The following is a 23,280-nucleotide window of genomic DNA, read 5'->3' on the forward strand; positions in this document are numbered from 1 at the left end:
CTATGTTCTGTTATAAATAAAATATGGCAGATTTTTAAATAATCGCATTCTTGTCTTTCCATTTTCACATAATTTGGTTTTTATAATTGCAGTTGTAGATAAAACCCCAATGTAGAGTTTTTTTGGAGATTGGCCTTGTACTCATTAGGTGTTGGCCATTTTGACACAATTGTTAAGAGATTACTTATCAAAGAGTAGAGTGCCACTCAGCCAGAAGTTCAGCACTTGCAATGGAGTCTACCACTGGTACCGTCAAGGTACCGTCACACTAAGCAACATCACTAGCAACATCACTGCTGAGGCACAACTTGCTAGCGATGTTGCTGTGTGTGACATCCAGCAACAACCTGGCCCCTGCTTTGAGGTTGTTGGTTGTTGCTGAATGTCCTGGACCATTTTTTAGTTGTCGCTCTCCCACTGTGAAGCACACATCGCTGTGTGTGACAGCGACAGAGTAACAACTAAATGTGCAGTGAGCAGGGAGCCGGCTTCTGCGGACGCTGGTAACCAATGTAAATATCAGGTAACCAAGAAGCCCTTTCCTTGGTTTCCCGATATTTACCTTCGTTACCAGCATCCGCCGCTCTCAGCTGTCAGTGCCGGCTCACTGCTCCCTGCACACATAGGGTTAATTACCCGATGTGTACTCCAGCTATGTGTACTGTGGCTAGGAGTGCAGGGAACAGGGAGCCGGCACTGGCAGTGTGAGCGGCGGACGCTGGTAATGAAGGTAAATATCGGGTAACCAAGGAAAGGGCTTCTTGGTTACCCGATGTTTACCGTGGTTAACAGCGTCCGCAGAAGCCTGCTGCCTGCACACATAGCAGAGTACACATCGGGTAATTAACCCGATGTGTACTGTGGCTAGGTGTGCAGTGAGCCAGCGCTAAGCGGTGTGCGCTGGTAACCAAGGTATATATAAGGTTGGTTACCCGATATTTACCTTAGTTACCAAGCGCAGCATGCTTCCACATGTAGCGACGCTCCAGCAATCCCTGCCAGGTCAGGTTGCTGGTGAGATTGCTGGAGCATCGCTTAGTGTGACATCTCACCAGCGACCTCCTAGCAACTTACCAGCGATCCCTATCAGGTTGTATCGTTGTTGGGATCGCTGGTAAGTTGTTTAGTGTGACTGGGGCTTAAGGACCTTGATCCTCATCACTCTGCTACACACATTAGGTAGCACCATTCATTTTAAAAGTAAATAAAACATTAAATGATAGGTGATCTTCAAAAGGGAGCCAGTGAGCTGCCCTAACCTGCCGAAACCATTTCTTCAATGACCCTACCTCTACTTTCTGCAAGCCACTTTTTGCGACTTATTGATTGCTGAATCACCATAAAATCAGTTTTAAAACTGCGCTTGCAATATGATAATTAGTGGACAACTAAAGCTTCGGGTGTTGATTTCCCCATACTTAAGCGGGCTTTACACGCTACGATTTCACTACAGCGATCTTGTTGGGGTCACGGATTTTGTGACACACATCCGGCCGCTGTAGCAATGTTGTAGCGTGTAACTCCTAGGAGCGATTTTGGATTGTTGCAAAAACGTCCAAAAATCGCTCCTGGTTGACATGGGGGTCCGCTCCCAATTATCACTGCTGTCGCTGAGGCGAAGTTGATCCTTGTCCCTGCAGCAGCACACATTGCTACGTGTGATGCCGCAGGAACGAGGATCATCTCCTTACCTGCCTCCGGCCACAATGCGGAAGGAAAAGGAGGTGGGCGGGAGGTTACGTCCCGTTCATCTCCGCCCCTCCGCTATCATTGGGCGGCCGCTTAGTGACGTTGCTGTGACGCCAAACGGACCGCCCCCTTAGAAAGGAGGCGGTTCGACGGTCACAGCGACGTCGAAGGCCATGTAAGTGCGTGTGACAGGGGTGCGCGATTTTGTGTGCGACGGACAGCGATATGCCCGTCGCGCACAAACGATGGGGGCGGGTCTCATGCTAGCGATATCGGGCCGGATATCGCAGCATGTAAAGCCACCCTTAGGCTGCTTTCACACATCAGTTTTTTGCCATCAGGCACAATCCACCAAAAACATGAAAAAACGGATCCGGCGTCTGTTGCCGCCGTATCCGTTTTTTTCCCCCATAGACTTTCAATAGCGCCGGATTGTGCCGGATGGCCTTGCGTTTCATCCGTTTTTTGCTGGCAAAATGTACTTGTCCGGCAGCCAGATAAAACGTTGAAGTGAACGTTGGTGTGTCCGGCAAAAACCGGATCGCGCCGGATGCGGCACCATACGGCATGTTTTATAATGGAAGCCTATGGATGCCGGATCCGGCAAAAACGGATCCGGCCGCCGGATCAGGTTTTTTTTTTAACTGAGCATGCTCAGTATCACACCGGATCTGTCAAAAAACTGAAAGAACTGATGGAAAAAACTGATGCAACTGATGCGTTTTTTCGCCGGATCCGTCGCATCAGTTTTTTCGCCGATTGTGCCTGATGCCAAAAAACTGATGTGTGAAAGCAGCCTAATTCTCCCACTTAAAACCCCTGTGAACATCATTTGCAAAAGCGACATCACCACTGGCTTTTTGTAAGGCTTGTGTATGCCTGTGACATTTTGCCTTGATAATTTATAAACCACCCAGCTTCATCGGCACAATACTCATGTCCAGAGAGGTAGTAGTGGCACAGAACTCAGCCAGCCACAGAAGTTTAGCAGTTGCCATATACCAGTGCCCATATACAAATGGGTTGTGGGCTTCTGTGGTGGTAAATGGAGATTGTAAGACCGGCCTTCTGTTGTTTTCCCGGTGACTGTGGCGCTCCTCAGGGTCTGGCTCATGTAATTTCCAACACACTGGTAATAGGTAGTGTGCTGATGAAGTTAGGGAGCGCACACCGGGGTTCACAATGCATTACCAGGGAACGTCAGGCGATTGCTCAAGATTTACAAAGAGCCAGTGGTGATGTTGCGCTCAAAAATCATGTCACTCACACAGTGTTGGACTGAACTGAGAAGGGCCCACCAAAAACTCTGACTCTGGGGGCCCACTGTATAGCTAGCCTTATTCACATATATAGCTGTACTTCTACGTAATAACGCAGTAGTTTGTTGAGTGAATAATATGCTGTTTTTTCTGCACATAGTGAATAATGTAATGGGGCAAAATACTGCTCATATTGCGGGGTACATGGCTCACTATAGCACAGGGACACACCGGGGGATTCCCTTATTCCCCTGTGAGTCAGTCCGAGCCTGTACTCACGCCCACAGCGGAGTAATAACATGATGAGTGTGAGAATTAGTCTGGGAAATCAAGGCCCCAATAACTGGTCGCTAATTAACATAGCGTGAGCACAATTTTAAGGTTGATTTTATGGCGATTCAAAAAGGGGCTCATTAGAAAGTGGATATAGGGTTCAATAAAGACATGGCGGCAATTATGAGGGGCTAAGGCAGCTGACAGGTTCCCTTTAAAAGGACATTTTTAGCCTTTTGGATTTTTTTTTTGCGCCCCCTACAAATATGCAATTGAAACCATGCGTGGTCAACTTACACGAGGGTGCATATTTATAAGTCAGGTGGGAGAGATAGCTTGTCCAGGTGACAGCTATCAGAGCATTTTGATGTATATTTTGTTTGAAATCAAGCAATTTGGCTTGAATTCACTATCACTAAAGAATGTAGCTATTGTTTTACCCACTATTTGCGCTCGATCATACAAATGATCAAAGTGAGCAAAATTATTCAAAAAATTCCACCCCTTTAAATTTTATAGCCGTTTTCTAGAAAAGATGCTCCTGCTACAAAGAGAAAATGTGTCAGGCCGTTGAATGATGGTGACATAAATATGCAGAGCATTAATTATATGAGCCTGACCTTGTTTCAGTACATTTTATTTAAAGTATTAATTGGACAACCACTGATCAGCAGCTCGTTGGCAGGATTAAGATGTCGCCATGCTGATCAAAGTGCATGATGACATTTTCATTGTTGTCAAAGCCGATGTAGAGCGTTGAATCTTACATGTATCTGTGTCTTGCATGTGCACTGTGATAAGAAATAGAGTTAACATCATAGATGCCAAGGTTTACGTGTAATCTTATGGAAAGCCAAAAGATAACACTTCGTGATCAAAGGATAAGCAGTGCAAAAAATAAGCTCAGCTGCATCTGTAAACAGGACTTGTAGCCGAAGACATCATTGATGAATAGTAGAAAGCCGCTATTTTAGTACATTTGTTGTAACACACCATTTTTATACTATTATTAAAATGTAGCCTTTGTATCACTCCTATACTGTCTAGACAAGCCAAAGCTGGGGAATAAACCAATGCTTTGTCCTATATATTCAGAAGACCCCCCCCATAACAGCAGCAGGTGTGAACATTATAGCTGTCAACTCCCATTAGGAGCCACATGAATATTGTCATCATATGCATAACAATACAAACCACCAAAAGAATTTCAACTGTTCCCATGACACAGACAATCAGGATGATTAATGTGTTTACCGTACAGTTTTAGGTGAACTATAACATATTCATGAGTAGAGGAAGCCACAGAGACACAGATTGACTCGGGTTACTGATGAGAAGTATTTATGCTGCTAACGTGGGTTTGTGATCATTTATGCAAATCTGATCCATACATCAGAAAGCATGGGCACATTTTTATCACTGTGGTTGGCCTTCACATAGACTGCTAGTTGGCTATAATATCACATATACGACTAATAGTCGTACTAGGTATGACGAAATCTCATGAGCCAGATCAGACACCCCATACTTTGCACTGACGAGGGGCAAGCACCCCGAAACACCGTGTCTGCAAATTGGGATTCTGATCTGGCATATATATCCTAAGTTATATGTAAAGGGTTGTTAAAAATCCACATTTAACTTTTAGGATCACCACTTCCAATAGGTGGCGCTGCGCTAGAGTTTGTCTCCAGTCCTGGAGAGACAATTTGAAATCTCTAAACAAATACTGTGAAGAGAAAACCTAGCTTAACCGCTTCACGACCGGCCGATTTTTCGCTTTCAGTTTTTTTTTTCGCCATTCTTCTTCTGAGAGACGTAACTTTTATCTTTCAGTCAATATGGTCACGTGAGGGCTCATGTTTTGCAGAACGAGCTGTACTGTTAAATGAAACCATAAGTTTTACCATATAGTGTACTGGAAAACGACAACAAAATTTAAAATGCAGAAAAATGGCAAAAAAAGTGCGATAGCACTATAGTTATTGAGATATTTTAATCACTGTGTTCACTATATGGTAAAACTGATGTGTGGGTGTGATGCCTCAGGTCAGTGCGAGTTCGTAGACACCAAACATGTATAGGTTTACTTTTATATAAGGGGTTAAAAAACAAAAAACGGATGTTCGTCCGAAAAAAGTGTTGCACGTTTTACGCCTAATTCCGTGACCCGTAGCGTTCTCATATTTCGGGATCTATGGCTTAGTGACATTTTTAACTGTACCATTTTTGCACAGATGCTACGCTTTGATCGCCTGTTCTTGCATTTTGCGCAAAAGTTGTGGTGACAAAAAAACGTAATTTTGGCGTTTGGAATTTTTTTGCCGTTACGCAGTTTACAGATCAGATTATTTGATTTTATATTTTGATAGATCGGGCGTTTCTGAACGCGGCAATATCAAATGTGTGTATATTTTTTTATTGTTTTAACCCTTTAATTTTCAATGGGGCGAAAGGGGGGTGATTTCAACTTTTAGTTTTTTTTTAATTTCATAAAACTTTTTTTTTTTGTTTTTTTTTTTTTACTTTACTAGTCCCCCTAGGGGGCTATAGCGATCAACAATCCGATCGCTCTGCCCTATCTGCTGATCACAGCTACACAGCTGTAAACAGCAGATACACTCACTTTCTGCTTCACTCTGCACCGGGCCGAGTGAACCTGAAAGTAATTCATGTGTACTACAGGAGTCATCACATGACCCTGTGCTACCATGACAACCACCGGAAGTGACGTGATCACATCACATGACTTCTGGTATCGGCTGGTTAGTAAAAGTTTACCGCGATCGCGATTATAATGGTGCTGTCACATATTGACAGCGCCATTTAAGGGTTAAACGGCACGGGCAGATAACGATTCTGCTCGTGCTTAGCAGGCACACATCTCAGCTGTGAAAATCAGCTGAGATGTGCGCCGACCGCGGCATGCTGCCGCAGACCGCTGGCAGTAACATTATGACCACTAGGACATAATATTACTGCCCGCGGTAGTTAAGGGGTTAAATTTGCAGGCTTATTAATGTACTAGATATACAGCAACTATCCCCAACGTACTCATTATCCAAGTTTCTCCCTCATGATAATGGGTCTAATAGTGGAGCAAGGAAACACCAAGAAAATATAATTTTTTAGTTTATTTTCTTAGCAGAGATATTACTGCAAGTCTGCAATTACAGAGGTCAGATGTTTCCTGTAGTTCTTGACACACTGCATTAGGGATTTTGGGCCACTCTTCCATACAGATTTTCCACAGATCTTTCAGGTTTCGGGGATGTCGCTGGGCAACATTGAGTTTCAGCTCCCATCAAAAATGTTCTATTGGGTGCAGGTCTAGAGACTAGCTAGGCCACTCCAGGACCTTAAAATGCTTTTTCCGGAGCCACTCCTTAGTTGCCCTGGTTGGGTGTTTCTCTTATTGAGGGAAGGAGGTTGTTGGTCAAAATCTCACGATACATGACCCCATCCATCCTACCTTCAATATGGTAGAGTCGTCCTGTCCATTTTGCAAAAAAACACTGCCAAAGTATGACATTTCTACTCCCATGCTAAATGGTTGGAATGGTGTCCTTGAGGTTGCACTAATCCTCCTTCCAACTACAGCAAGGGGAGTTGATACCAAAAGGTTCTATTTTGGTGTTATCTGATCACATGACCTTCTCCCAATGCCTCCTCAGGATCATCTAGATGGTCATTGGTGACCTTCAAATGGGCCTGGACATGTGCTGGCGTGAGCAGAGAGACCTTGCATACCTTACAGGATTTTAATTCATGATAGGGTAGTGAGTTACTAACAGTAATCTTTGAGACACTAATCCCAGCTCTTATCAAGTCATTGACCAGGTCCTCCCGTGTAGTTTTGGGCTAATTCCTGACATTTCTCAGAATCATCATTACTCCACGAGGCTAGATCTTGTATGGAGCCCCAGACCGAGTAAAACTGACAGTGTTTCTTCCATTTTCTAATAATTGAGCCAACAGTTATTGCCTTCTTACCATGCTGTTTGCCTATTGTCCTATAGCTCATTCCAGCAGGTCTACAATTTTGTCTCTGGTGTCATTAGACAGTTCTTTGGTCTTGGCCTTGTTGGAGAGGTTGGAGTGTGATTGAGTGTGTGGACAGGGGTCTTTTATACAGGTAATGAGTTCAAACAGGTGCAATTAATAAAAGGTAATGAATGCAGAGTAGGGGGACATCTAAGAGCTCGTGCGCATGTTGCGTAATTGCATGCATTTACGCTGCGTATTGCACTGCAGCATAAATGCATGCGTCCTGCGTCCGCTGCACAATGTAGATTGTGCATGGTACGTGCGCAAAATGCTTTTATGAAGGCAGCGATTTGGGTGCTAAAATGTTGACCCAAATCTGTGCGTTCATAAAATGAACATGTCAATTAATTAGTGCGCTATTGATGCAGCTCCCACTCTGTCTATGGTGGGGGCAGCAGCCACAGCGCATGAAATCGGCTTTATTCTACAAAAAAAACTGCATCCATTATGCAGTGTTTCTGCAGGGATTTGAAGCGCACATGTGCTGTCAAATAGGTGCGAAATATTCAGCAGTTATGTGCGCATTAGCCCTTAAAGAAAAAATAACAGATCTGTGAGAGACAGAATTCTTGCTGGTTAGTAGGTGATCAAATACTTATTTCATGCAATAAAATGCAAATTTATTATTTAAAAATCATACAATGTGATTTGTTTTTTTTTTTGTAGTCTGTCACAGTTGAAGCCTACCTAATATACAAATTAAAGGCCTTTCCATTCTCTGTATGTAGGAAAACGTGAAAAATTGGCAGTGTATCAAATACTTATTTTCCCCACTGTAAAGCACTGTGGGGCATAGATACCACTGGGGTATATACCGTATTTTTCGCTTTATAAGACACACCTGATTATAAGACGCACCCCCAAATTTGGTGTTAATTTAATGTTAAATGGGGTCCATCTTATAATGCCAGTGTCCCTCTAACAAATTATATAGGGTATATATCCCTCATAGCCTCCCATCCCAAAATTAGCCCCCTTAATCTGGATATGGCCCCCTTATATTGAATATAGCCCCCTTGTGATGGCACACGTTCCCCTGTGCTGCCTATGGCCCCCTATGGATTGCATACATTCTCCTGTGCTGCCTATGGCCCCCTATGGATTGCATACATTCCCCTGTGCTGCCAATGGTCCCCTATGGATTGCACACGTTCCCCTGTGTTGCCTATGGTCCCCTATGGATTGCATATGTTACCCTGTGCTGCCTATGGCTGCCTATGGATTGCACACGTTCCCCTGTGTTAGATAGCGCCCCCATGCTGCTGCCCATGGCCCCTATAGATCGCACAAGTCCCCCTGTGTTAGATATCGCCCCCATGGTGCTGCCCATGGCCCCTATAGATCACACAAGTCCCCCTGTGTTAGATATCGCCCCCAGGCTGCTGCCCATAGTAAAATAAAACACTCTTTACTTATCTCCTCCAGCGCCGATCTCCCTCCGTGCTTCTGTTCTTCCACTTCCTGGTTCTTGGTGCCGGTCATGTGATCGGCACAGCAGACTGAGATCTCTGCGTGCCTGATCACAGTGGAAGCAGGGACACCGGGGAGAAACGCTGGAGGGGGTAAGTAAAGGTATTTTATTTTAGAATGAGCAGCAGCCTGGGGGCCAAATCTAATCCGGGGGGGGCATGTGCCATCACAGGGGGGGGCGCAGAGACATATAATATGCACTGCTGCCCTAGACCCTCACTGCGGTGCGATTTCAGCACCACCGGAGATGGACAGCGGCTGTGCATATTACATGAGCGGGAGCAGGAGATCAAACGTTGCCGCCGCAGCGTTTACCTGCCCCCAGCAGCGCCCCACCTCCCCTGGACCTTGCAGTGTATACATATACACAAAAAGGAGGGGAGCCAGCACTGTCTATGAGTGGCATGCAACAAAGTAAAAATTGTAAAATTCACAAATTCATTCCTACTGTGACAATTCAATGAGATTTTTGGCAAATAATTGATCAATGATTTGAGCCCCCCTGCCCCGTCACGGCAAATCTCTATAAGGGGGGTCCCTACACTATATTTATATTTCTGTTCCGCCCTTCATCCATGTTTGCTGGTCTGGCACTGTGGGGGCCAGTTCTGACATTGTGCTGGTGTGTGTGGTTCTGCCACACACGCTGGCACCTGGACCGCCCTTTTACTCGCAGTTGTCAGCCCTTGCAGCATGGGAGCGGTTCTGACACTTCTCAGGTAGGTGATGTTCTTATACGGTCCTGCGCATTACACGAGACCTTAGGGTACGTATATAAATTCTAAATATAGTGTAGGGACCCCCCTTATAGAGATTTGCCGTGACGGGGCAGGGGGGCTCAAATCATTGATCAATTTGCCAAAAATCTCATTGAACTGTCACAGTAGGAATGAATTTGTGAATATTACACTTTTTACTTTCTCATTGTTGCATGCCACTCATAGGCAGTGCTGGCTCCCCTCCTTTTTGCATATATATATATATATATATATATATATATATATATATATATATATATATATATATATATATATATATATATATATATACACCCCCCCCCGTATATTCGGCTTATAAGACGCACCCCCTACTTTACCCCAAAATTTGGGGGAACAAAAGTGCGTCTTATAAAGCGAAAAATACGGTACATCCCTAAGGGGTATAGACATCACTGGCAGGCATAGACATCAATAGGGGGTATATATATTATTGGGGAGCATAAACCGCACTGGGGGGCACATACAGCCCTGGGGGGCACATACAGCCCTGGGATACTTTTAATGTACCCCCTTTTCAGGGAATACATAAAGGAGGCAGATAGGTCAAGAAGTGGAAGTTTTACCCAAAATGTTTGTACACCTAAGCCTTTGTTGGTTTTGGCTTTGGGTGGGAAGCTCACTACTACTATTGTAGACAAGAAATAGTAAAAATACAGCAGATATCAACATGTAATGTAACTCAGAATGTCAATTCCAGATGTGCAATGCAGGTGACGGGATTATTAGTATTATTACACAGATAGGAGCTCTAAATTATCAAATTGTTCCATTGCAGAGCAATTTGAAATGGCAATTTTATGCATTCTCCCTATGGGCCAACATGCAGACCTTGGTAGATGACTTTGAATTAGAAATAGCTTTACTGTACTGGAGAATTGCAAACCTTATAATTTTAGGTACCACATTGCTAGAAGCAGTTTTATAACATTAAAGAGCCCTGAGAAATACAGTGAATTTCAATCGTTTATGTTATTGAAATATCATGGAAACTCTTACCTGCAGTGCCTCCTGGTGCTCTCTGTAGCAATGAGACTGCACTCACCAGACACAGAGGTGCTCAGATTTAAACAATTTTTTTTTTTTTTTAAATATTCTTTATCATTACAATATACAAGGGCATAGTAATAGTGCTGGCATGTCACAGGAGAGGTAACGGGAGTTCCCCGGAGCTGTGCAGACATTCTGTACGGTGAGCAACGAAGCTCCAGGAGTGTTCCCTGCCACATTAAACATTATACTTAGGGTAATTTTACTATAACCCCCCCCCAAATCAGGTAAACAAGACAGATTTTCAAAATAATAATAGTCAGACCATAAATTATTTCACAAAACTAGATGTTAAAGACTGAGCAGAATTTAGGAATGTCCTGTGATTGAGGGCACAGTAATAGTTTTTGTGGCATCATTTAGGTTGCATTAGTGAAAGATTTCAATATTAAACAATGTTTTCTACACATTTCATGATCTGTAGCTAATATCAGATAATCTAGCACCTCTTAGAGCCATTGATTCTGGATTACAAGAACTTTCCTGTATTTGTGATGGCGTTAGGTAAGGATTTCTCGGTAAATAGTATATGGCATATTTCCTGTAGCCTTTTGTTGAGCAGCTGTTTGCTCCACTTTGACTTCATTCCCTCCGGTAATACTGTTGATGAAAGTAATGTTTACAAATTCAAAGAATCCATTAAAAAGAGTGGGCTATTTCGGTTTCGTGCAGACTGTGTAGGTTTTGTTGGCTTCTCTCTTACATTATACATTTTATTTACTAGGCACTGCTTCTCCTGGTGAAGTGAATTATGAGCTTTAAGTGGATCACAGCTATTGATTTGTTAAAGCATTTACAAATTATAACGTCTCCGGGGATATAGTTTTCTTTTAGTGAAAAAAAAGCTATGCATTTCTTGGTCAAGAGCATACTACTCATATGTGTACATTGACTGACCAGCAAAAGTCCTGCTATATACCTGTGTTACTGCAGGTACATATTACAATGGATACATCATGCAAAATATGAAAAGTTCTTCCAGTGCCCATTGTTTTATAGAGAACTCTTTCACGATGGCAATACCCACCCATCAGATGCCATAGGAATATTTTATCCCACAAAAGCAATAGACGCCCATTCATTTTACTGTAAAACTACAATCAATATACTTGGACTCAAACAAATGGAGAAAGAAGGCACAGGCTGCAAACTAAGAAGATATTTACAGTATTTCCCACATTAAGGTGAATCTTAATATTTTATCATCAACACAACTCAGAAGTTAACCAGCTCTGTGAGTTGGGGCTGTCAGGTGTACTATAATATTGACACTCTCCTGCAATGGCAAAAATCAGGGCTAGATCTGATCACGACCATTTAATCTTGTAGATGCCGTATTCAATAGTGGCTGTGGCATCTAATAAGTTTACGACTACGAAGATGCTTCCTTTAACAGTCAACCAGTGAGGGAACCAGAAATACCATAATGCCAAGGCTTTATTGTGGCAGCAGGGGTGTTGCAAAGTCCCCACGCACCTGTCAGTGCAATCTTAAGGTTTAGGACACACGGCGAGAAAAACGGTGGGAGCGGAATGAGATTTAAAAAAAAAAAAAAAAAATCGCATTCCACTCAAATCAATATTACTCTATGGGGCAGTACCCATGAGTGATTATTTTCTCAGCCCTAATTAGACCGGGAAAACAGTCGCAGTATGCTGTGAGTGTAATGCGATCCTGTTTCACTCGCACCCATACAAGTCTATGGGACGAGAGAAACACGTGTGCACTGTGAGAATCGCATCAGCCGTCAACAGAGGAGATAGGGAGATAAATCCCTCCCTCCCCTCCGCAGCGCCAGCCCTCCCGTCTGCAGCTGTGGTCTGGTTGCCTGATCGGATCACAGTCGCATGACCCTCACATAACACTCGACTCCCGCTGTGCTGTGAGCGTGAGCCGAGCGTCATGCGAGGACTCACACATAACCCCGTGTGGCCTTAGCCTAACAGGCAGGCATATGTAATGCACTATACAAGCAGCACAGTGTATTTGGTAAATCATCCAAGGATGTTATGTTCAAACACCCCTGTGTGACCAACACCAACTCTGGTTTGTGATGCTGCCTATTTTTGCTGCATCAAAAACACTGCATTTTACTATACAAGCAAACGGACGGGATTAATGGAAAACTCGTGTCCAATGTAGTTCTTTTTTTACGATGCATAAACTTACCTTAGGAGCATTTTTCCTACCAACATGTAAATTTCTCTTGCGGGTAGCAGAGTCTTTTGTGTGGAATTTCCCTATTGACTTGCATTAGATGCAGAAATTCTGCAGGTAAAAAAAACACGTGTTTTTGGTGCACCTACGTAGTGGAAAAGCATCAAAAACACATGCAATCCGCAACTAACGATGTCAATACCAGGAAGTTTCAAAAACAAAACAGCTTTATTTAAGGGATGACACAACAAACAGACGAAAAACGCAGAGTCAAAAACGCAATGAAAAAAAAATGCAAGTAATCTAAGGTGCGGAGCTGGTGCAATAATTCTGCAGCATCAAAAACTCAGAGGACACGGATCATGGGAAGGTAGCCTAAAAATAGTTTTGTGTTAGACGAAGAATAGAAGATGGAACAAAATATACACACACTACTCACAAAAAGTTAGGGATAATTGGCTTTTGGGTGACATTTATGGAAAAAACATTAAAATTTCATGCTACAGTGATATTTTATCATGAAAGTAAGGCATTTTACTAGAAATATGGAATGGTGCTTTCCTCATTTCAGATAACTTATTCAAACAAAAGCCAATAACCGAGGTGGGCATACCCCCCCAATATGTGAATACCTCAATAACTTGTCATGTGGCATTGAGCAGAAATTACAGCTTGACAACTACGTCTTCTTATGCTCACAAGTTGAGTTATTGTCTATTCAGGCATGGCATTCCACTCTTCTTGAATGGTGGCCCTCAGGTCATTGAGGTTCTGGGGTACAGAGTTCCGAGACTATGCAGCGACTCAGCTGATCTCATATGTTTTCTATGGGATTCAGGTCTGAAGAAAGTGCAGGCCACCTCATTTGAAGTACCAGAGCCTCCAGCATGCATTTCCTAAAGATGCAACCTAAATAAGCTGGAGTAGTCATTCAAGAAGATCAAATTAGGACTGTGTTGTTCATGCAGAAGCAAAATGACTGGATTAATGATGTTATTCATGTAGTAGGGACTTGTCACTGTACTATTCACAAAATGTAGGGAAGTTCTATAAGGAATAGACACACCTGCACGCCCCAACACCGTCAGCTCATCTGGTGACAATGGCTGATACAGAGTGCTCTCCTTGATATATCCAACATCGTTGATGGCCATCTTTTCTGCTCAGTGTGAATTGACTTTCACCAGTGAACAGCACTAAGGCCCACTCATCCCTTGTCCAGCAAGATGACAACGCCTGTGCCTGGTGGTGTGGTCAGGTACCCTTGTAGGTCGTATAGCACACAAACCACGTAATGGTCTGATGTGACATGTGGGTGGTTCTTACCTGCCTTAAATGGGTCTCTAGTTATGTGGCATTGTGGGATGTGGCCAAAAAACATCCACGTCTAAGCCTGTGACTCTTACAGTTTTTCTGTATCTCTGTTGCAACCTGCTGAAGACACTCTGTGACACTCTAAGCTCAGTGGCCAATTCTGTGGGAGAACAGCCTGCTTGAAGCCTCACAATGACGAGGTACTGTTGATCAATTGTTATTCATCCTCTTGGTCTCATGATGTCAAAATGTGAGCAGCATGATGAGGATAACTGTTTAAATACAATTCTAATTGAACCCCAAAATATTTTGAGTGATCAATGGATCAAACACCTAATGTGAATTTTGCCATTAAGCTCCTTGTTAAAGAACAGCAAGTTGTTCAAAAAAAGTATTGAAATCACTGAACAGTTGAACATGCGCATTCAAAGATTTAGCGCTGGTCACATTAAGTTCTCCTGAAAAGGTTTCAGTGCATTATAGGATCCTGAAATGTCACCCGAAACCCAAAAATCCCCAACTTTTTGTTAGTAGTGTACATATAATTGCAAGTAGAAAAAAATCTAAATCACTTTTTACAATAATGTGTTAAAATAGCCACACAAGAATTTTATTTATACCAGTCTCCCAAAAATTGAATAAAAAAAATTAAATCAAATAGTTGTATGTAGCCCAAAATTGTACCAATAAAGAACACAAGTTCTCCACCAAAAACAGCCCACAAACTGCTCTGTTAATGGGAAAATAAAAATGTCAGATTTCTTTTTTTAATCTTCTGCGGGGAAGACATTCTTGGCATTGAGCCTGTAATAACTATATATTAACTGATTTATAGTGCAGTTTTCAGGACATCTGAAAAAATAATGCTGAAGTAAAATCACACACCGCATGACAGCTGCACAGAGACCATTGAATGTCCTATGCACGACGAAAAACAGCAGAGCACAGGAGACACAATAATGGTAGGTCCTAAACGCTGGGGTCAGAGGACACCTCCTGCGCTCACCTGAAGCTATACCCTAAACTCCCTAATGCGCCTATGCAAGTTCTTTCACCCTGTCTCCAATCACATGCCTAGACCTTTGCTAGCCCTTTACACACCCTGACTAGTGAGATGGCCGGCAAGAGCGCTAGTCCCACCACTGCACTAATATAACAAAGGAAGAGAGATGGGGATAAACAAAAAGGATATACACCAATTTCACGGATGCAGCCATATACCAGGGCTGCAGTCAGCACCGTTTCCACTAGAAGGACTAACACCACCAGCAAGGCATTCAATAGCAGCAAGACTCCAGTGGCTACCAAAGCAACTTTTCATCTCTCTAGCTAGTGTCAGAGTGAATGTTCTATTGCTGGCATCATGTGATGGAACATGTGACCATTTAAAGGGAATGGGTGTGGTCACAAGCCGACATCATATGGAGAATTATCCAGGAGCTGCTAGCAGAGAAACTGATATCAACTCTTCTTGCTGCACCAAAAGAAAGGAAAACATTTAAAATACAGAGTCTCACAAGGCAAAGTGAGACTTCGGACCCAAACCTATCACAAGCTTCCTAATGACGGGAGACCATTGTGACATACAAAGATTATGTAATTCAGAAAGCATAGAATTTTAGATATGGTTAAAGGAGAATGTGTTTTTTAAATTGTTATCGACTTGCATTGTGCCACATTTACCATGTGTGAACATGGCGTAATGACAATATGCAATGAGGTTACCTGCTGGATATATGTAGAAGTCTTATCGGGAGGGGGGGTATTGCCCTTTGGACCTCCACTGAATAAGAGAATGGGATGGCAATACACTATTTCCTAAAAACATGGTCATATATACAGTGGGGAAGTATTTGATACACTGCCGATTTTTCAAGTTTCCCCACCTACAAAGAATAGGGAGGTCTGTAATTTTTGTCGTAGATACACTTCAACTGTGACAGACAGAATAAAAGAAAATAATCCAGAAAACCACATTGTATGATTTTTAAGTAATTAATTTATATTTTATTGCATAAACGTTATCAACTAGAGCAACCATCAAGAATATTGGCTCTCACAGACCTGTTAATTTTGGTTAAAGAAGCCCTCCTGCTCTGCACTCATTACCTGTATTAATTGCACCTGTTTGAACTTGTTACCTGTATAAATAACACCTGTCCACACAATCTCATCTAATGAGTTGCGCATTTTTAAAGTCACTTTACGGGTTTCGCTTTTTTAGCTTGCCATTTTGAGTGGGTTTTAGGTTTCTCAAATGTTCTCAACTGATTATTTGTTCATTTTTGAAGTTGCAACATTTCTGCACAAAATGTACTCCTGTTAAAAATATATAGAGAAAAAAATAAAATATGTGTAAAAAACAAATACATTTAGCAAAAGTAGAAACTGAGAGACTCATTGCTAAGGAAAGCAAAACAAATCCCAAAATATTCTTTAATTATATAAACAGAAAAAAAGATTAAAATTGATGGTGTTGGCCCTTTAAAGAATAATGAGGGTAAAATTATAGAAAGCGATGTGGGAAAAGCAAATGTTTTAAATACTTTTTTCTCAACTGTGTTCACACAGGAAAAGCATATACCACAGGAAATGCAGCGTGATCATGTAAACGCCCCATTAAGTATGACCTGCCTAACCCAGGAAGAAGTGCAGAACCGACTTAGTAACATTAAAATTGACAAATCACCAGGCCCTGATGGCATTCACCCTCGGGTATTAAGGGAGTTAAGTAGTGTGATAGACAGGCCTCTGTTCCTTATATTTAAAGACTCTATAGAAACTGGGTCTGTTCCACTGGATTGGCGGCTAGCAAATGTGGTACCAATATTCAAAAAAGGGTGTAAAAGGGAACCTGGAAACTATAGGCCGGTAAGCTTAACATCTGTTGTGGGTAAAATGTTTGAAGGGTTTTTAAGGGATACTATTATGGAATGTCTCAATGTTAATAATTGTTTAACTCCATATCAACATGGATTTATAAAGGATCGCTCCTGTCAACCTAACCTAACCTGATCAGCTTCTATGAGGATGTAAGCTCTCACATGGACCGAGGAGAATCATTGGATGTCATTTATCTCGACTTCGGTAAAGCATTTGACACTGTCCCACATAAAAGACTGATGAGTAAAGTGAGAAAGCTTGGGCTCGAGGAAAATGTGTGTAGATGGGTAGGTAGCTGGCTTAGTGATAGAAAACAAACAGTGGTTATTAATGGCGCATACTCAGATTGGGCCAGGGTTACTAGTGGGGTACCACAGGGGTCTGTATTGGGCCCCCTACTATTTAATATATTTATTAATGATCTGGTGGATGGTTTACAGAGTAAAATATCAGTATTTGCAGATGATACAAAACTATGTAAGGTAGTTAACACAAAGGAGGACAGTTTGCAACTACAGATGGATTTGAGTAAATTGGAGAATTGGGCTGAAAAATGGCAAATGAGGTTTAACACAGATAAGTGTAAGGTTATGCACATGGGTAGGAGAAACAGATGCTACGATTACTTACTAAATGGGAAACTGCTGGGGAAATCAGACATGGAAAAAGACTTGGGCATCTTAGGCAATAAGAATCTAAATTGGAGTGCCCAGTGTCAGGCAGCAGCCACCAAAGCAAATAGGGTGATGGGATGCATTAGAAGAGGTCTGGGGGCAAGAGATGAAAACATCATTCTCCCTCTGTACAAATCACTCGTCAGACCACAATTGGAGTATTGTGTGCAATTTTGGGTGCCGGTGCTCAAGAAAGACATTACTGAACTTGAAAGGGTTCAGAGGCGGGCTACTAAAATAATAAATGCAGTGGGTGCATTACAATACACGGAAAGGTTATCAAAATTAGGTCTATTTACTCTAGAAAAGAGAAGGAGAGACCTAATAAATATGTGCAAATATATCAGAGGGCCATATAGAGATCTTTCCCATGATCTGTTTGTACCACAGACTATGACAAGAACAAGGGGGCATTCTCTTCGATTGGAGGAAAGAAAATTCCTACATCAGCATAGAAGAGGGTTCTTCACGGTAAGAGCAGTGAGGCTCTGGAACTCTCTTCCTGAGGAGGTGGTGATGGCCAACTCACTGAATGAATTTAAGAGAGGAATGGATGCTTTTGTTGATAGCAAAAGTATAGAAGGTTATAAATAGCATAATCTTACAGGTAGATAGAAGAGCGACCAAGATTATTAGAGGAATGGGTGGGCTGCAATACCAAGACAGGTTATTAAACTTGGGGTTATTTAGTTTGGAAAAACAAAGGCTTAGGGGGGGATCTAATCACAATGTATAAAAATATGAGGGGACAGTACAGAGACCTTTCCAAAGATCTCTTTACACCTAGGCCTGCGACTGGAACACGGGAGCATCCGCTACGTCTTGAGGAAAGAAGGTTTAATCATAATCACAGACGAGGATTCTTTACTGTACGAGCAGTGAGACTGTGGAACTCTCTGCCGCATGATGTTGTAATGAGTGATTCACTACTAACATTTAAGCAGAGCCTGGACGCCTTTCTTGAAAAATATAATATTACCAGTTATGTATATTAGATTTTATGACAGGGTGTTGATCCAGGGAACTAGTCTGATTGCCGTATGTGGAGTCAGGAAGGAATTTTTTTCCCCATTGGAGCTTATTTGACACATTGGGGGTTTTTTTTGCCTTCCTCTGGATCAACATGTTAGGCTACGGGTTGAACTAGATGGACTTAGAGTCTCCCTTCAACCTTAAAAACTATGAAACTATGAAACAGTTCATCTGGGAGTGATTGAATATAAGACAGAATTTTTGTATACTTTTTGTAAAATGTCTATCTGCACTAAAAATCGTCAACACTGCAGTATAGGCTCCTTGAAATAGAAAGCACAGCAAGGGCCACAGATGACTGAAACGTTGGCCATTATACATATTGGAGCTTTATACCGACATTTCTATAAAAGTAAAAATTCATGCCCCTTTGATTAATAGTCTCTGGAGGTGGAGTTCTCTTCCAGGCCGCATCCGCTGTCTAAGTTTTCAGACTTACTGACCTTCATGTCATGATGGAAATGGACTGTCATTTCTCTTTATCGGAGTGATTCTTGCCATTTTCTGGCTCAGAACAGTTGTGGAATAGGGCTCAGCACTGTATGGAACAGTATACAGACACTGCCTCTATAAAACACACCTGGTGGTCACAAACACTTTATGAATTATCACATCTTCTATTAATTTATGAAAGAAAATAAAATGAAATTTATTCTTTAACCTCCATGCTACAAATGATGTAAATTTACGTCCTATGTCATGTCCCTGGCTTTGTAGCTAGCTTGCACGCCCAGCCTGTATATTTCCCTGCAGGTGACTACTAATTTTTCACGCCAACTAGAAAAAGGTCCGCAGAAATGGGCGAAGCTAGAGAGGAGATGGCCAAGGTCCAAATTCGCCCGTCAAGTTCATTAAATGTATGCCAGAAATGCTACTCCAGTAATTAACTGGAGTAGTATTTCTGGCACGGCGCACGTCACGCAGAAAAGGCGCTTGTGTCTCTTAATAGATTGTGTCTTCTACTCCAAGAAAGCTGGCGTAGCACGACTACAAACTACACCACTCTTGATGAATCGGCCTCTTAATGTAGACATTATGTTTACGCATGTGTGAATTATTTAATATGCCCTTCTAAATCAGGAAAGGGTAACTAAGGTCACTGTAATGCTGTGCATATACCCTTATATATTTAATACAACTTTCAAGAATGAAAAGCAACAGCTAAAATATAAGGTGTGCAAAAATAGTAAAAGGATTTACACTGTCCCGAAAAATTTCTCATGATTCATAGGTTAAGTCCGCTATAATTCTATCTATAGTGTAAACCAATCTGAGGAGACAAGGCTCTTAAGATGTTAAAACGCTGCAAAATGCCTTCAGAATAAAATGAGACATATCACTATCAGTAAGGAATACGCATACATTTCTATATGCCAATTTAATGAAATGGTGATAATATAATACAATATATGAACCAGGAAAACCCCAAGATGATTGGCATAAGAAGATTACAGTATCTTCGCTGTAGCAGTACAGCCAGTAGACTTCTCATTCCAGCTAAGATATACACTTACAGGGCATCTGTCACATTGATTATGTGGTCTGATTTGTGGCCACAAGATCTAGGAGCGTAAAGAGGTCACATTGTAAGTCCAGTGTGCAGTCTTAGGCAGGCTTTACATGCTGCGACATCCCTAGCATCGGCTAGCGATGTCGCGTGCGATAGCACTTGCCCCCGTCGGTGGCACGATATGTGGTGATCGCTGCCGTAGCGAACATTATCGCTACGGCAACATCACACGCACATACCTGTGCAGCAATGTCGCTGTGACCGGCGAACTGCCTCCTTTCTAAGGGGGGCAGTTCATTCAGCGTCACAGCGACGTCACAGCAGCGTCACTGAACCGCCGCCCAATAGAAAAGGAGGGGAGGAGATGAGCGGCTGGAACATCCCACCCACCTCCTTCCTTCCTCCTTTTCCGGTGGACGCAGGTAAGGAGATGTTTGTCGTTCCAGCGGCGTCACACACAGTGATGTGTGCTGCCGCAGGAACGACAAACAACATCGTTACTGCAGCAGCAACGATAATTGGGAATAGGGGGGGATGTCACCGATGAGCGATTTTGAACGTTTTTGCGACAATTCAAAATCGCTCATAGGTGTCACACACAACGACATCGCTAAAATGGCCGGATGTGTGTCACAAATTCCGTGACCCCAACGAGATTGCTTTAGCGATCTCGTAGAATGTAAAGCCACCTTTACTCTATAATGGACATTCACATGAAGAAAGCGGTCAATCATTGTGTGAGACCACCCACTGGACAGCTACACATACAAATAGTACGAGTCTTCTCCCACAAAACGAAATAAATACCTTTGCTGCTGTATAACACTCTGGCTATAGATTGGACAGCATTTTCAAGGTGACAGATTTGTTGTAAATATATGAATACATCTGCAATTGTAATTATAAAACTACTGATCTGCTTACCAATATTGTACAATATTTGTTTCCTCTTGCCTTTGGACAAACTGTAAAAAACAGTACATCATAAAAAAGAAATTCTAAGGTGAATTAGCACCTTTAATACAATGTATAGAAGAAACTTAAAGGGGTTTCCACTACTCTGACAACCCCTTCTAACTGTTATATTCCCCATTTAAAAAATAACAGGGAATATAAACCTACGGTGCCGGCGCTATTCCAGAAACGTAGGCGCCTGGTCTTCAGAGATGTTGATGTGTCACGTGAGCCTGTCATCCAATCAGCAACTGCTTCACTTGCACTTCCTTAGGCAATAACGACATTCAGAGGAAGTCAGAGTCCAGCAGCAGCTCTCACTTCTTCTGGGTGTCAGTTTTGTCTAAAGAAAGTGATGAGCAGTTGGGAATATAACAGTTGAGAAGTGGTTGTATGAGTAGTGGACAACTCCTTTAAAATGATGTTCAAGTACTAAATTATAATTTATTTGCAACCACATTGCTTAATCACCTTGTTCAGATCTGGAATCTCTACAAGTCAGTCTGGATAGGCCAGTACATGGTGTAGCTAAAGTCTCAATGGCATCCCCTGCTTGATTACTGTCGGCACATAGCGCGTCATGATGATATACATTCTGGGTAGTGTACTCTTTACACCAGGTGCTGTCCAATATTCTCAAGTAGCTAGCCCCCAAGAATGCAATACAGAAGACTGACCTGTATTATAATACCTCAACTAACGTTGTTAGCTCAATTCAGATTCCAATAGAATCAGCTAAGACATTCTATACAGTTATTCAGCGCACATACTAGACAAGTAAAGCAACAGAGTTACACAACTTATGTATTCAGCTGGAAGATTAGGCTCAGCAGTGAACCTCTGCTTTATATGTCATATAATTCTAAGAAAAGATCAATTCATTGTGTGAATGTAACTGATATACCGCTCTTGTGCACAATAATGCACCCCTCTAAATTTGGTAGAGGAAACAGTCACGTTTTTAGTGCACTTATCTCAAAACAGGATGGGGAAAGAACGGAACGCAAAATTTCAGTGGGGAAATATTGTGCAATATTTGGGCAGTATGATATAGGGCAGGACAGATTAGTAAATAGGTTAGTAAAAAACTATTCAATGTTCCTTGTATTCATTTCCTGTTAAATATTGAGCTTAACAGTCATGTGGGTGGTCCTATCGAGTAATTGACTTCCCTGTATAAAAGTGTGCACATGAAGATAGGTGTCAATTACGGGTTAGGGCCATATTCAATGAACGGTTCCCTTTAAATAAATAATCTAAACCAAGCAAAAATCAATACAAGTCAAATAAAACAGTAAAAGGAATATTTATACTATGTACATTTTTTGTTCTCAAATGCAGTATCCATCAATAGAAATAGGAGAATGGATACACAGGACTCAATTCCATCATCCAGGTCAGTAATCTGTGGCTGTTGGATAGCAGCCCTGCAAATCTCCTTACCTCCCAGCATTCTCAGATCTTCTTGATTAGCTAGACTGGTTACAATGGTGTGTGTGTGTGTGTGTGTGTGTGTGTGTGTGTGTGTGTGTGTGTGTGTGTGTGTGTGTCGGTCCAGTTAAACAATAGAACCAGGACTGCTGGGAGGTCAAGAAATTTGCAGGCCTCTCCTACAGTGGTCACAGATTACTGACCTGGCCGATTGAACACCGTTCTGGGAATTGATTCTTCCATCTCTGTCCATCAATGTAAAAAATCTGTCTAAAATGAAGTATTTCTCTTTCTCAGGCTTCACATTAAGCTTTAAGAGTAATAATTACAGAAACTTCATTTACAATGATCCCTTTACCACTTGGCTACTAGAGAAGATGTAAACGGCACACAAGTGATGTGTTGACTGAATGGACATATGCACCCCTGTGCCATACATGGTTGTAGCCCTACAGTTTGGACAGGAGTGGCAAGCCATCATACATATCTACTTTTAATTTAGTCCAGTCACAAATCTGCTGGAATGTGGTTCTGTCCTGTTTCAAGACCTTGGCGGCTTTCTTAAGTTTCTCTTCATTTCGCTCTAGATAGTTTTGGCCATCAGATAGTAGCTGACTTAGTTTTTCCTTGCGATTTTCATCAAGTGATATATCTTCACTCATGATAGGGTTGAAGCGGAAATAGCTGTCTGGTGGTAGCAGGGCATCCAGTGTTTTGTGCACCTCTGTAGTAAAAACAAAAACAAAGGATTACACGTATTG

General features: G+C 42.1%; 1 protein-coding gene across 1 annotated transcript in view; it reads right to left on the minus strand.

Annotated features, from left to right (window-relative positions):
• Window positions 1-15,305: 15,305 nt before the first annotated feature.
• Window positions 15,306-23,280, minus strand: part of PNPLA8 (patatin like domain 8, phospholipase A2) — a 108,637-nt gene continuing 100,662 nt past the window's right edge. Inside the window, 1 exon segment of the mRNA XM_075345003.1 lies at window positions 15,306-23,243. Coding sequence (XP_075201118.1) covers window positions 22,969-23,243 — 275 coding nt within the window. The 3' untranslated portion in view covers window positions 15,306-22,968.

Source organism: Anomaloglossus baeobatrachus, chromosome 4 (assembly GCF_048569485.1).
Source record: "Anomaloglossus baeobatrachus isolate aAnoBae1 chromosome 4, aAnoBae1.hap1, whole genome shotgun sequence".
NCBI classification, from domain to species: domain Eukaryota; kingdom Metazoa; phylum Chordata; class Amphibia; order Anura; family Aromobatidae; genus Anomaloglossus; species Anomaloglossus baeobatrachus.